We start from the raw sequence: 15,065 nt of genomic DNA on the forward strand, positions 1-15,065 counted from the left end.
GATTCAGGATATGTACCTAATGCTATTAGACACAATGTGATGGGTAATGACTGTACTAAATAAAATAACAAGAACCACAATACTCAGAATAACCAGGCTGATGTGTAATGAATTTTTGAAAGCAATAATCTGTACACCTCCTCCTGTGAGAACATCACCCATCAATAAAATGTTTATTTTGGGGTTTGCTGCTGTTCAATCAGTAACTCATATGTACCTTATTCTTACATTAATTTCACTCTGGGATTTCCACGTGTTGGTGGGATGCATGAAATTCTCATCATGTAGCTCAGTGGTTAGAGCATTCGCCTTGCAAGCAAGACACATGGGTTCAATTCCAGGCAGGGCGAAACTTTGGGCAAGTTTGCTTAATCCACATGCCTAATAATAATACCTCCAAAACAAAACGATAATAAATTGGTCATTTTTAATTCACGTCTCAGCCTTCGATTCCATGCTAACTACAATTGGAATGAGAAATGCACTGGATGCTTGAATCAAATTGTTGCGAGTGTTTTGGGATTATGTGACTGTTTGAACTAGGTTTTCTAGTATAGGCCAGTGAGACAACAGTGCAGTGATTTGAAACAAAACTGAAAAGCTTTTTTAGTTAAATATTTAGCCCCAAATTAGTCAATTCACTTTACAGTGTATTCTGTGAAACGCCTTGAGACATCTAGAAGACGGGAAAAGCGCTATATCAAATGCAAGAATTATTATTATTATCTTGCTTTGGATACTCGTAAGCATGGTGATAGGTTTCTGCATGCGTCAGCTGACCAAAAATATATTCTTAACTTAGTGTTGATTGTGTACATGTGAAGTGTAATACACAGCACCACTGGAAAATGTTTGTATGGATTTTCTTTTCTAGTACCATAAAGACTGAAAGTGTTTCCATGTACAGCTCAAAATGAAAAAAGGTCTACCCCTCCATCCTTCTGCATAATAGTGTATTTTCTATTACCCCATTTCTATTTCTATTGTATTTCTACTAATATGAGAGGAATAATAAGGTAGAGGAAGCATCCTCATGAAACCCAGTGACACTACAACAACAGCAACAAGATTGAATTTATAGAGCTCCTTTCACTTCGGGAGGACGTCCCAAGGTGCTGGACAGTTGGGTCGGGACCCGAGCAAGGGGGAAATGGTCAGGGTGAGGGGAGGGAAGGAGCAAGGAGGGGGTAGAACGTCGAGAGAGGAGCTGAAGGCACGGTTGAAGAGAAAGGTCTTGAGACCGGCCTTGACGGAGGAAAGGGAGGAGGCGGCGAAGGCACTGGGGGATGGAGTTCCAGAGCCTGGAGGCTGAGAGACTGAAACCCGGCCACCGATGGTAGGGCGATTAGGGCAGGGGATGTGGAGCAGACCGGAGCCGGAAGAACGGAGGGTACGGGCAGGTAAGTAGGGGGATAGTAGGTCAGAGAGGTAGGAGGGAGCGAGGCCGTGAATGGCCTTGTAGATGAGGATGAGGATCTTGAATTCGATCCTCTGGGGGAGGCGAGCGAGGGTGGGAGTGATGTGGTCGCGAAGCCTGGTGCGGGACAGTACACGAGCTGCAGAGTTCTGAATGACCTGCAGCTTGTGGAGGGAGGTGCCGGGAAGGCCAACGAAGAGAGTTCCCGTAGTCCAACCTTGAGGTGATAAAGGCGTGGACCAGAGTTTCAGCAGCGTGAGGGGTGAGGTAATGCCGTAGTCTGGCGATGTTCCCGAGGTGGTGGAAGGCAGTGCCAGTTGTGGCGCAGATGTGGGAAGAAAGGACAGCTCAGGGTCGAACAGAACCCCGAGGTTCCTGACTGGCTTTGAGAGGTGGAGAGTGCAGCCTTGGATGCTGATGCTGTCAGCGCCTGAGGTGCGGAGGTGCTGACGTGAGCCAATCAGGAGGGCCTCAGTTTTGCGCACGTTGAGCTGAAGAAAGTTGTCTCTCGTCCAGGACTCGATGTCGGACAGGCGGCTGTCAGGACATCGGTGGTTGTGGAGTTGAAGGTAGAGGAGGAAAGGTAGAGTTGGGTGTCATCTGATTACATGTGGAAGTTAACCCCATGTCTGCGGATGATGTCACCAAGGGGGAGCATATAGAGGGTGAAGAGGGACCGAGGACAGAGCCCTGAGGGACACCGCACGAGACAGTGCGGGGGGTGGAGGAAAAGCCGTTAGCGGAGACAAAATGAAGACGGTGGGAGAGGTACGACCTAAACCACTCAAGGACAGGGCCTTGAAGGTTGAGGTGGGAGGACAAGCGGTGGAGGAGGATAGCGTGGTCGACCGTATCGAATGCGGCCGATAGGTCGAGGAGGACGAGGAGGCAGAGGGAGCCCTGGTCGCAGATGGTCAAGATGTCATTAGTGACCTTGACCAGGGCAGTTTCCGTGCTATGGGCAGCACGGAAACCCGACTGGAGGGGTTCAAAAAGTGAATGGGTGGAGAGGAAAGAGCGCAGCTGGGAGGGACGACTCTTTCGAGAACCTTGGACAGGAAGGGGAGGTTGGAGATGGGCCGGCAGCTTGATAGCTGCGACGTATCAAGGGAGGGTTTTTTCAGTGGGAGTAATGGTAGCTGTTTTGAGCGGAATGGGAACAGAGCCAAAGGAGAGGGACAGGTTAATGGTGTCTGGGAGAAGTGGGGCAAGAAGGTGGAGCTGGGAGATAAGGAGTGGAGTGGGGATGGGGTCCAGGGAGCAGGTGGTAGGTTTCAAGGACAGGATGAGGTTGGTGACAGAGGGTGGGGAAACGGGTTTGAAGGTGTGTAGGGGATGATGGTAGGAGTCGGAGTGTGGGAGGGAAGGGGTGAGGGGAAGTTGGAGGGGCAGTGACTGCGGAGCGGATTCCCTTGATTTTGGATTAAGAAAATCCAGCATCTCCTCACAGTGAAGGTTGGAGATGACCTGCGCGGGGTGGTGGGGGGCATGGAGGTGTCGGGATATGGTGGAGAACAGAAGCCTGGGGTTGTTCTTCGCCTCCAGGATTATCCTGGAGTAAAAGGACGACTTGGCCGAGGCTAGAGTGGAGCAGTAGGTTTTAAGGAGGTCCATCCAGATTTCCCGGTGGACTGTTAAACCAGATTTGAGGCAGGTGTGTTCAGCGGCCCGCACATGGCTCTTCAGTGAGAAATTGTTATTCTATTGAAAGCAGAGGATAGGAATCAAGTAGCTGTTCAGAAGAGAAACATGAAATAGAGAGAGGAAGAAAATCCTGGTACTGCTGCAAGAATATACTGTAAAGTGGAATGTACTGTAAAGTGGTTTGACTGTATTTTGCAAAAATGAGAGGAATAATAAGGTAGAGGAAGCATCCTCGTGAAACCATGACAAGCAACAATACAATAGGGCAAATTTGGTTGAAATATGAGTATTTGTGTGTGGATTAAATGTTTATGTATGTGGCATTCACAAATTTGAAATTACTTTTAGTGCGTTAAGTTCCAATTTCAAGTAAAAAATATAACATTTTTTCCTGTGAAAGGTTCTTCCTGTGAAAGGTTGTATTGCAAGACAACATTGTAATTATAGCCACTCAGTGCTTTTTGTCGCTATTCATGTTCTAAAAACCTATCAAGATTCCCATATAAACATGTCTTTAACTAACACTCTACAATACAAATGGTTTAGCTTAGTGAACAATTCATTAGTCCACTAGATGCACCGAATTATTGCATTTGCACCCCCATTTGCTGATAAAGCAATTACACAGAAAAACTGGATCAACAAGAGCCATAATTTGAGAGTATTGCCCCCAACTCTTTAGAATGAAAACAATGATACCAGTTTAGTTCTGTACATAGTATATTTTATAAAATCACACACAACAGAGACAAGTATACAACACTAAACAAATTACAAAAATAGCAAAAAATGCTAATCATTTTGAAGTCAATAACTGAACACAAAGGATTAATGGAATGTAAATGGCAACATAATATTCTCAGTCAAATTAGTGGTCCACATGTTGCTCCTTTATTATGTTATCGTAACATCAAACTGTCGTTACTATACTTGACTACTTTATTGGGATTTTGTTATGTACGTTTGATTACATTTATTCTCAGTAAAGAATTAATTTGATTGAAACCATTACTATCTTGCAAGTAATCCTTTACACACTGAACCACAGGTCTTGAGTCATGAAAACAAATCCAAATAAATCTTGTTCGCAGTATTTAAGAAAACATTTTCCATTGAATTAGTGTCGAACACTGATCCCTGTATATTGTTCAGTTATTAAAGGTATTTTTTAAAGAAAAAAAGCAAACTCCAGTGCTGCATCAAAAAAATATTTGGGATCAAGTAAGGCTAAAAATAGAGGCAAAAATCAAACCAGAAAAAATAAAATTCATTCCTGAGACAATCTCCAGTAGATTTCACAAGGCCCCAGCGTGAATTTACTAATCATTCAAACAAAATTAATTTTCTTCATCAATTTTCTGCTTTGCAATAACCATAATACATTAAAAAAAATTGAAGGGATGCAGGAATGAAAACAACTGAAGTGGAAGTTAACGTTTTCCAAAAAATAGACTGATTCAGCAGAACTTGGCTCTACCAGCTTTAATCCCAAGCTTTTCCAACAGCTCCATCCCCATCAGAACTGAACTTCTTGCTGAGCCAATAGAAACAACTTTTATTCAGCCACTAAATTGAAGCAAGTTCTTATCTACCTCAGACTCAGTGTGTAGCTGTTCAATGATCCATGCATTTGCCCAAGGTATGCAGTTGAAGCATAACGCTAAATGTTCAAAGATTTGGGGATACACAAATCATTAGTAGACATTTTTCAGTATCTTAAATACTGATAAACAAAGTGCATGAAATGATCGTACAAACGCTGCTCTCCTCTTGTAGGGCATATACTCATCTTTTAACCTCTACACTATGTGATGGCAGATGAACAGCTGGATTGGTCTTGAATATTCAGAACACTGCTGTACGTCTTTAAGCGCTTAGCTAGAAATGGAGAGAAAATTAATTAACAATACAGTAAAGCAGCTGGTAATGGTCTTATTTAACTTCAATCTTAGAAAAGCATTTTGTGGAAGGAATAACCCAACCAGCACTCATATCTCTCTTACTGCCATTAAAACAGGAACCTGCCACCAAGGTCAATGGTGTGACAAAACACTATAGTAAGACTGCAACTAAATGAATTGCTTTCAACAAACACACATTTCCAATTCAATTTACATTTGTATAGTAACTTTCACATCAAGAGGACGTCTCAAAGTACTTAGTAAGTTTTAGTAGGTTTTTAGAAGTTAGCTTTACAAAATAATGTTTATTAGTCTGACTCCAACAGTACTTTATTACAGAGCAAACTATAGTGTATATAGCAGGTACTCACGTTGTATCAGCTTCCACTTCTTCTGTTCAGAGTGAAGGAAGCTACTGAGGTAGAAGATGACAGGCAGGAAAAGAAGAAAAACTGACACTGCAATGACTGGGATCGTGTCACTGCAGGGTACAGTGCAGTTGTAGGTTTTGCTCCAGAGTTGTCGAGTCAAGTTCATCTGAAATCAACAATGGAAGTACGTTAGTCGTTTATGCATACAGTGTAGCTTAAACTCCAACAACAGACGCTGACTAAAGATCACAGTAGCCTTCAATCTATCAACTCTTTCCAATTCATCAAGCCAAACCTATTAATATTAAGTGTTCCAGTGAGAGAATTATTTTCTTTCTCACAAGTTCTACTTTCCTTTTAGTAGCAACTTGATAAAGAGTGTCAACAAGCTATTTGACCATTACACCCTACCATGTTCTTGTTTTTGCCAGTTGTCTACACATAGGTACTTCTAGGTCTAGACTGGTGATCCACTGCTTTACACTTGTGAACACCGACTGCATTTTATTGCCCTCCCTGGGTTTATTAAGTGTGCAGAGTAAAGAAAACATCATCCAATATATTGTATAAATGTGGAAAAGGAACAGCCTTAAAAAAGGACCGAAAAATCATAAACTTCCACGAGTCTGATTTTTCATACTCAACTATTGCTGTCATTTGATTCAACTGGAATGCCATCTTTATGCTGATAAAGCATGTGAGAGTGTAAATCATTGCTAAAACCATTTGTTTCTTGCAATATATTTAGAATTTGGTTGACACTGGAATTTGGCAGACTTACATGATTAAAATAAGATATATAGTCACATATAATGTTATACTTACTGCATCCTCAATGTCTATACACAGATTCTGATTTTTCTGCATTTTGTTGTACCAGGCAGTCAAATTCTTGTAAGATTCTTTACAGTTAGTGCAGAGAATAGACAGGTTGCTTGGTTGCCCATTATGATTGGGGTGGTCCTACAGAACAAAGAAATTAAATCATTGCCTTTGTATTTCACCTCATTCTGCAGCACAAGCCTGTTAGCACCGATATCAAATATCATTGGTATCATGGCTATAACAGTAAATTTAATACTTGACTGAAATTGTAGCATTTTCTCCCTGAAAAAGAGTAAGAGCAATATAAGATTCCCACAAAATACCACAATGGAAAATACCCATTGTTTGTTGCAATTGCTGTGCTAAACTACTTTCAGCAGTCACACCACAGATACAGTCATTCGTACACTTTGTTAGAACAATACACCAGAAATGGGGAAGCTTAGCTATGAGGACAGGCTGGAGAAGTTAGGACTGTTCCCATTAGAGCAGAGAAGGTTACGCGGGGACCTGATAGAGGTCTTCAAGATCATGAAAGGTTTCGACAAGCGAGATAGGGAAAAGCTGTTTCCGCTGGTAGGTGTGTCTGTGAACCATGGTCACAGTCTTAAGATATCTACCAAAAGAAGCAGAGGGGAAGTTAGAAGAAATTTTTTCACTCAGTAAGTTGTTAAGAATTTGGAATGATCTGCCTGAAAGGGTAGTGAAGTCCGATTCGATAACAGCTTTTAAGAGAGAACTGGATAGGTATCTGGAGAAGACAGGTTTGCAGGGTTACGGGGAGAAAGCTGGTGAGTGGGGTTAATAAAAGTCAGTTGCTCTGTCAAAGAGCCGGCACAGACTCGATGGGCCGAATGGCCTCCTTCTGTGCCGTAACATTCTATGATAATAATTACCAATAGCATTAGTGCCATTTTGAATAATTTTCCTTAATTTCTCTGACTAGGAAATAAACCTCCCCTTGAATCTTGCTCAGTGAGTGATCATTGCTCCCCAGCATGGTAGCATAAATATTTTAAATTAGCTTATGAATATTTGAGTGCTAATCTCTGCTTCATGCCACTGAACCAAATGGATTTTTAATGTAATGGGGAGCAGTCAGCACTGATACAAACAGCAAAAATATTTCCTGGGAAACAATTCCATTCAGATAAATGTAATTTAAAATTTAAAGGCCAATCATGTAGGGTCTTTAAAGTTATTTTTTTTCAGAATTTCACAATGCTTGATTCAGGATGGATTTTATGCAATTATTTAGCACCAAGAAATGCATCAGAAACACTTGCTATCTAAGAGGAAAGTAACTGTTTAGAGATGTGCTGTGATAAAATGAACCAACTACCTTTAACAAGGACAGAAAATGCAAATCATGTTTTTTTTAAAAACAATTTTCGTTAATTTGTTCTCAAATTATTTTTTTAACACAAAATGGAGACCTTGAAATCTAACAAAAATTAGATGAGAGAAGCTTCTTCCCTTCCTTAAAAGCTCCCATTTATTTCTCCTCTTAGGTTAGTTTGTGTTTTATGGTCCAGATTTGAAGTAGCAAAGCAGCTTTTGTTCTTAGAGTGGCACTGTAACAACAACAACAAATTACATTTGTATAGCACCTTTCACGTAGGGATTTGGACCAGAGTAGGGGTTTGGGATCAGGAGGGCTGGAGGTTAGGGAGGGTAGGCGTAGGGGGTGATCGAAGGCAGTGTCGAAGAGGAGGATCTTGAGAAGGGTCACAGCTTCTAATAGATACAAGTACACAGCAACAGAGCAGGCTGAGCCCTCAACTGCAGCTGAAGACCTGACTGGAAAAGACAAAGCTGGCCTTTCAAGCTGCAAAGCTTGTTGTAAAATTGCAAGATCTGACCTAGAAACAAGAGTATTTAGATCAACTGTTGCTAAAAGTGAGCAATGGAAAAAAGGCTTTGAAAACAAAAATCAATTTCAATTTTTAAATTTACATCTAGAGGACTGATGCATTTGATGCTGCGTGGGAGTGCTGAAATCCTTTCATTACCAAGCACTATAAATGCAACTAGCTTTAGAAAAATGAACCTCTGTTGAATATTCAAATTACCGAAGAGTATTGTTCAAAACAATTCAGAGAATTATTCAGCATCTTCTTGAAGATTAGACTGTCCGCTGAGAGTTCCGTTTTGCTCTCATTTAAACAGGCTGTTTGAAACAAAACAAAAACAGGTTAGAAAATAAGAAAACTTAAAATTGCTAATAGAGCTGTACTTAGAAATTCTATTACATTAAATATTTTATGCATTTTCAATGCAAGCATTGACAGAATTTGTTTTGATAAATAATATACATTTTTCAGGGAAAAGAAAAAAAGTGGTATAATGGATGGTGGATCTCAGTTCACAGCTTTTGAGCAACATTTTACATTAAATAAGCAGACTAAAATAACACTAACTCAGACATAAATTTTAAAATAAATGCAGACACCGTGTTAGAATACAGAATTTAAAAATAAGAAAACTTCAAAGCCCCACTATAGACAAGAGGGGTACTCACTGTCCTACACAGTTCTGGATACAAGCCCCAGCTTGCAACTTTGAGCTCAAAGTCCAGCCGGACCCTCGGGAGTACAACATTGTCTGAGGCGTCACCCTTCAGATGAGATGTTAAACTAAGGTACCATCTGCATGTTCATGTGGATGTTAAGATTGCACAACACTATTTGTCCTGATCAATAATCCTCACCAGATGAAGTTGGTTCAAAGGCTCTTTGTCAGACTTCACGATGCACAAATTGACTGCTATATTCACCTACAAATGCACAATCGCTACACTGCAGAAAATCTTTGAAGTGCTTTTGAGATGTTTCATACAAAATATACCATACGTTGTAAGGTTCATTTTAAGAGCGATACTAATGATAAATGTAGCTCTAAATAAGAATTTCAGAACAACTCTATAAGATATTTTATGCAGCTCAAATGCAAGTAAATAAACTGACCATCACAATTGGATTTGCTCCAAATTTCCTGCAGAAATCTATATAACTTAAGGACTAATTGCAAACGGTCGGATCTCAAAAGTTGCGTAGAACAGCTGATGTTCCCGGAGCTTTTCTGGAAGGTAAAAACAAAAATTACAAATAATGGGGGGAAAAAACAGATTTTATTTCAATGAAGTAGACAGCAAATTCATGGTACAAAGAAAATGTAATTATTGTGGCTAGCCAAAATATAACTGCATATTCTGAAATCATATTGCTCTCTGGATCACACGCAAATATGGATCCTCCATTCAATGTGCAGTGGTAAAACATAGCATGCACTTTGGAATAAATAATTATTTTTGCTATGAATCAACTAGGCAGAAGGCGTTATCTCCTCAATAATAATCCTTGCATTTGGTATATCACATCAGAAGGACGTCTCAAAGTGCTTCACCGGTATTACTATAAAAATGGAGTGACTTGCGTATTTGTTGACAAATGCAGCACAATTGTGCACAGCAATATCCCACAAACAGACAAATGACCAATTTTATTTGAGGGATTGTTGGTCAGGATACCAGGAAAAACTATCTTCTCTTTTTGAATATTTCCATGGGATCCTTAACATCCACCTGAACAGGCAGAAGTGACCTTTGCTTAACATCTCACCTGTCACCTGAAGGACGGCACTTCCGGTAATGCCCCACACCCCCAACACTACATTGGAGCGTCTGCTTAGACTATGTGAGTTAAAAGTCCTGACGTGGGATTTGAAGCCACAACCTTCTGACGCAGAGGCAAGAGCTACCACTGAACCAAGCTAACATAGGACCTCCTCAACAGAGGTCTTCTGGTGACTTCTCTCTGGGTATTGAATACAGAGGATGAAAATTATTTAAGGATTTTTTGTTCTAAAAATAAATTCATCAGACTTTTCTTCAGGATGGGTCTGCAAAAATGGCTCTCGAGCAAGTCCAGGTCCTATGCACTTAGCAACAATTTTCAAAGTGGCAAGGGGTTCCCTAAACATAATTTTCCCAGACCACACTTCCAAAGCCAAACAAATGGGCTGCAAAGCATGTAATATTTATGCTGATATATAATTATCAAGTATAATTGAAATCGGTTCCATGCAAGACAAAACCTGTAGAAAATGCTGCAATTCCCTCCATTCTGATCTCATGTGCCCCAATAATCTGCTTATTTTATTCTTTTCAATAACAATTTCATGGAGTAGTGCTTCAAAAGACGATTATGAAAAAATTCTATGAGATCCTTTGGCTCTCCAAATTCCCCTCACAAGAGATATGAAGAGTAACCCAGACAGATGTTAAATATGCAGCCTGAGTGGGTATCATTCTGTTTCAGTGCAAATTTAAATGTACAAAAACCTCATTTTTTCAATGTTAAAATTAAGAAGTTTTGATAATATTAAACCACAAGAACATGTTACAGCTTGTAATTCCCCCCAACTGGACTTACAATATACATGAATGAAACAACTATAATAGGTATTGTGCTTAACACTAGTCTTGTGAAGTGTTTGAGAATTTTCTATGGACGAAAATATAAATATATATGCTGATTGTTAGTCAATTAGCAAATCGATTTCCAGGGGTAGTTCCTTCAAAATAAATTTAAATAAGATAAAAACACTTCCTGTAACATATATGTCCTCTGGCAACCGTAGAGCAATTGTTACCTCTCAGCTACAATGTTCCAATCTCTTTAATGGGTTCCTGCTGGTAGTGTGTAACTTTATGTATGTTTAACAATTTGTATTCCATTCAGTGTACTGTTTAATGAATATTGATTTCTGCCATGTGTCTTTGCTCAGCAGAGGGAAGGAGCTTGTGCTTGTGTGGATTTGGAGGGAGGGTTATAAGTCATTTCACGTTCTGTAGTTAAGATGATTATTTTGAACTGTTTCAATCTACTTCTAATAGGATGTCCTAATTCTTCCTGGGGAAGTTATTTTTAAATGATCAATACAATGAATAATAATATAATAATCCTTGCATTTGATATAGCAACTTACCATTTTCCGGATTAAAAATTACTTCAAAAAAATTGGTCACTCCTGTTTGTGGGATACTGCTGTATGCTATTGCCTCCACGATTTGCCAACAAAATATACAGTCACTACGCTTTACAGTGTATCCTATGAAGTGCTTTGAGATGTCTTGAAGAGGTGATAAAGTGCTATATCAAATGCAAGGATTATCATTATTATTACGACAACCCCAGTGAAGAGAGAAGAATGGTCGACTTCTTCCCTGCACTTCCAGCGTTCATTATCCAGCACTAGTGTGGCAAGGTTGTCTCAGCCCCTCCCTCAGATTTCTGTTCCCAATTCCTTACCAAAGAAATTGGTTTCCTGAGTTTTAGGGAACAACTAAAGGTCAAATAATTTTGGGAATATTTCATGTAAAGAATTAACCATTCAGGATTGTTACTACATTTTTGATAAAGGGTAATGGAGCTCACCATTCGAGTAGGCATTACCGTCTGTCATTCAAAATACTGTCATCGCCCAGAATGTTTTCATTCATTTTTCTACTATATTTCCTTTTTAATTCAATTTCTTCCATTTTAAACACCTTTTTCATTGTTCCCTTCAAATGCCTTAAACATTTTATTTCCTTCTTTATTTCTCTGCTTGTTTAATTTTCTCTTACATCTTCTATCCTTCAGATATTCTCCCATTATTTTTTGACATTGTGCTTTACCTGTCTCAATCTCACCTGTGATGTCCAAAATACAGTCAGTTTATTCCAAAGGAAATTACATTGACCCATACTCCTTAGTGAGAGACAATTTGCTCCATTATCACAATGGGTTATCGAGCAGTTTCAATCACAATCAGCAGAATGGGCAAGATCTTATTACAGCAGTTGGCCAAATGTTATACTCCACATGAACCGCCACTCATCTTAAGCTCCTCTCCACCTACCATATTCTTTTATTCCCTTCTCCCTTATAATATGCCTTGACTTCTCTTAAATTCAATGATGCTTTCTGTTTCAACCACTGCTTCTGGCAGTGAAGTTCCGCATTCTCACCACCATCTGTGTAAAGATGTTTCTCCTACACTCTCTTTCAGATCCACTAGTGTATTTATTTCTTCTTGTTATGGTCTCGCCAACAAGTGAGAACAGCCTATTTAAAAACACTTTATCAAACCCTTTTATAAACATCTCCATCATGTCCTCTCTCAAACATGTCATCTCTAAAGAAAAAACACTCCATCCTGTCCAGTCTTTCTTCATACAGTAGTTGCATTCTCTCATCCTTAGTAACATCCTAATAAATCCAAGATGTACTCCCCATTTCTACAGGACTCCTTCCTTGTAGTATAGCAACTAGACTGAACGATGTACTCTAATTATGATCTGCCAAGGTTTTACATGAATTTAACATGACTTTTGTACTCTATTCCTGAGACACAATGCCAAGGATTCTATTTGCATTATTTATAGTATTTTCCATCTGTGCTGCTACTTTTGTAAACCTCTGAAGTCCCAAAATCCCTTTGCCTAAAAGAGACTTATAAGAGAAATTAGATAAAGGGGCACAACACGGGAGGGAAGTGAATACAGTATTGGTCAAACTCTGTAACTAAGAATAACAATTCAGAACTTCCTCAATTGTGTGACAATTGAATTGTTCTGCGAGATGTAAGAGGGCTTTCATATTCAATCAATCAATCAGCCCTCGTTCAGCAAAGGAGCGTTACAGACACTTTCTGCACATGTTGAAGGAATTCAACGCAGCCCCTCACTTCACCCACCCCCTCCCTCACCCTCCCTCCCTCCCTCACACACCCCCTCCCTCTCCTCCCTCACCCACCCCTCACCCACCCACCCCTCACCCACCCACCCCTCACTTCACCCTCACCCACCCCCTCACTTCACCCTCACCCACCCCTCCCTCACCCTCCCCTTCCTCCCTCCCTCACCCACCCCCTCCCTCACCCACCCCTTCCTCCCTCCCTCACCCACCCCCTCCCTCCCCCACCCACCCCTCCCTCCCCCACCCCCTCCCTCTCCTCCCTCACCCACCCACCCCTCACCCAACCCCTCCCTCTCCTCCCTCACCCACCCCTCACCCACCCACCCCTCACCCAACCCCTCCCTCTCCTCCCTCACCCACCCCCCTCACTTCACCCACCCCCTCCCTCACTTCACCCACCCCCTCCCTCACTTCACCCACCCCTCCCTCACTTCACCCACCCCCTCCCTCACTTCACCCACCCCCTCCCTCACTTCACCCACCCCTCCCTCCTTCACCCACCCCCTCCCTCCCTCACCCACCCCTCCCTCCCTCCCTCACCCCCTCCCTCCCTCCCTCACCCACCCCCTCCCTCCCTCACCCACCCACCCCCTCCCTCACCCACCCCCTCCCTCCCTCCCTCACCCGCCCCCTCCCTCCCTCCCCCCCTCCCTCCCCCCCTCCCTCCTCTCCCTCCCTCACCCACCACCCCCTCCCTCCCCCTCCCTCCCTCTCCCTCACCCCCTCCCTCCCTCCCTCACCCCCTCCCTCCCTCTCCCTCCCTCCCTCCCTCACCCACCACCCCCTCCCTCCCCCTCCCTCCCTCCCTCCCTCCCCTCCCTCCCTCTCTCCCTCCCTCCCTCACCCACCACCCCCTCCCTCCCCCTCCCTCCCTCTCCCTCACCCCCTCCCTCCCTCCCTCACCCCCTCACTCCCTCCCTCACCCACCGAGATGTTGTCGAAGTTCCCCCAGAAGTTGTGGAATTGGGGGATGCAGTCCTCGCAGAGCCGCACGGGCCGCGCGTTCTTCAGCGCGCAATCCACCAGAGAGGCGCAGCTGTTGGCGAAGTCCCGCAGCAGCTCCCGGCAGCTCTCGTCCACCGCCAACTCCTCCAGCAGCGGCGGGGCCGAGGCCAGAGGCCAACTCAGCCTCCAGGAGGGGGCGCTGCCGCCGCCGCCGCCGCCAACACCGCCCTGTGAGGCCGCGAGGGGCCCAACCACCAAACGGTCCCACAGCAACTCCTCCGCCACCAGCGACACCCCTCCCCCGACCGGGGACATTCCTCCCAACGGCTCCCCGGCGGCGGCGGCGGCCAGACGGCCCAGACCGCGCCCCCACACCGAGCTCAGCAACACGGCCATCAAAACAGCGACGCCCGCCATGTCTGACCGTACTGCGCAGTCGCAGAGCCCGCAGCCGGCCGGGAGCGCCTGCGCACTGAGCGGCCGCCGCAGCGGGGGTGGGGGGTGGGCGGGGTCAGTGACGTCAGGAAGGGCAGCGGGGCGCACGCGGCTGGAGTGGGCTGGTCACTTGCTGTGCTTCGGGCAAACTGGGTCCTTGGCTCACGTGCAACCAAACATGTTTTATAATAATAATAATAATCCTTGCATTTGATATAGCGCTTTTCACGTCAGGAGGACGTCCCAAAGCGCTTCACAGAACACACTGTAAAGTGAATTGACTGTATATTTATGGGCAAAACGCACAGCCAATTGCGCACAGCAATGTCCCACAAACAGTCGTGGATTGAAAATGACCAATTTATTATTGTTTTGTTTTAGAGGGATTGTTATTATTAGGTGTGTGGAGTAAGGAAACTTGCCCAAGGTTTTGCCCTCTGCCTGGAATTGAACCCAGGTCTCTCGCTTGCAAAGCGAGTGCTCTAACCACTGAGCTACAGGACTACAGGACTTAGGGTATGCCAACCAGACAGAGGTCCACGTGTGTGTGCCGTCTACACGTGGAAACTTCCCGGTGCCCAGAGCGGAAGGTGCACTCTCCCTGGGGACACGCACCGAGTTTACCCAATTCTGGAGAGTGTTAGGTGCAGGTTGGCAAGAGCCAAGGCTTGAGTGTGCATTTGAGTCCTGCTGGACCCCAAGTTTGTCCAGCTAGGACCACCCTAGCCTTCAGGGCTTTGGTTTCACCCACAAAATACACAGTCAATCCACTTTACAATATATT

At 43.3% G+C, this 15,065-nt stretch overlaps 1 protein-coding gene across 1 annotated transcript; it reads right to left on the reverse strand.

The window, feature by feature from the left end:
* Nucleotides 1-3,772: 3,772 nt before the first annotated feature.
* On the reverse strand, nucleotides 3,773-14,276 carry ostm1 (osteoclastogenesis associated transmembrane protein 1). Its single transcript, NM_001292177.1, is given in 6 exon segments — nucleotides 3,773-4,939; nucleotides 5,334-5,499; nucleotides 6,159-6,296; nucleotides 8,231-8,328; nucleotides 9,125-9,239; nucleotides 13,829-14,276. Coding segments are annotated over 6 exon segments (1,026 nt in total). The 5' UTR covers nucleotides 14,264-14,276; the 3' UTR covers nucleotides 3,773-4,865.
* Nucleotides 14,277-15,065: the final 789 nt, after the last annotated feature.

This window comes from Callorhinchus milii, unplaced genomic scaffold (genome assembly GCF_018977255.1).
Source record: "Callorhinchus milii isolate IMCB2004 unplaced genomic scaffold, IMCB_Cmil_1.0 Scaffold3, whole genome shotgun sequence".
In the NCBI taxonomy this organism is placed as follows: Eukaryota; Metazoa; Chordata; class Chondrichthyes; order Chimaeriformes; family Callorhinchidae; genus Callorhinchus; species Callorhinchus milii.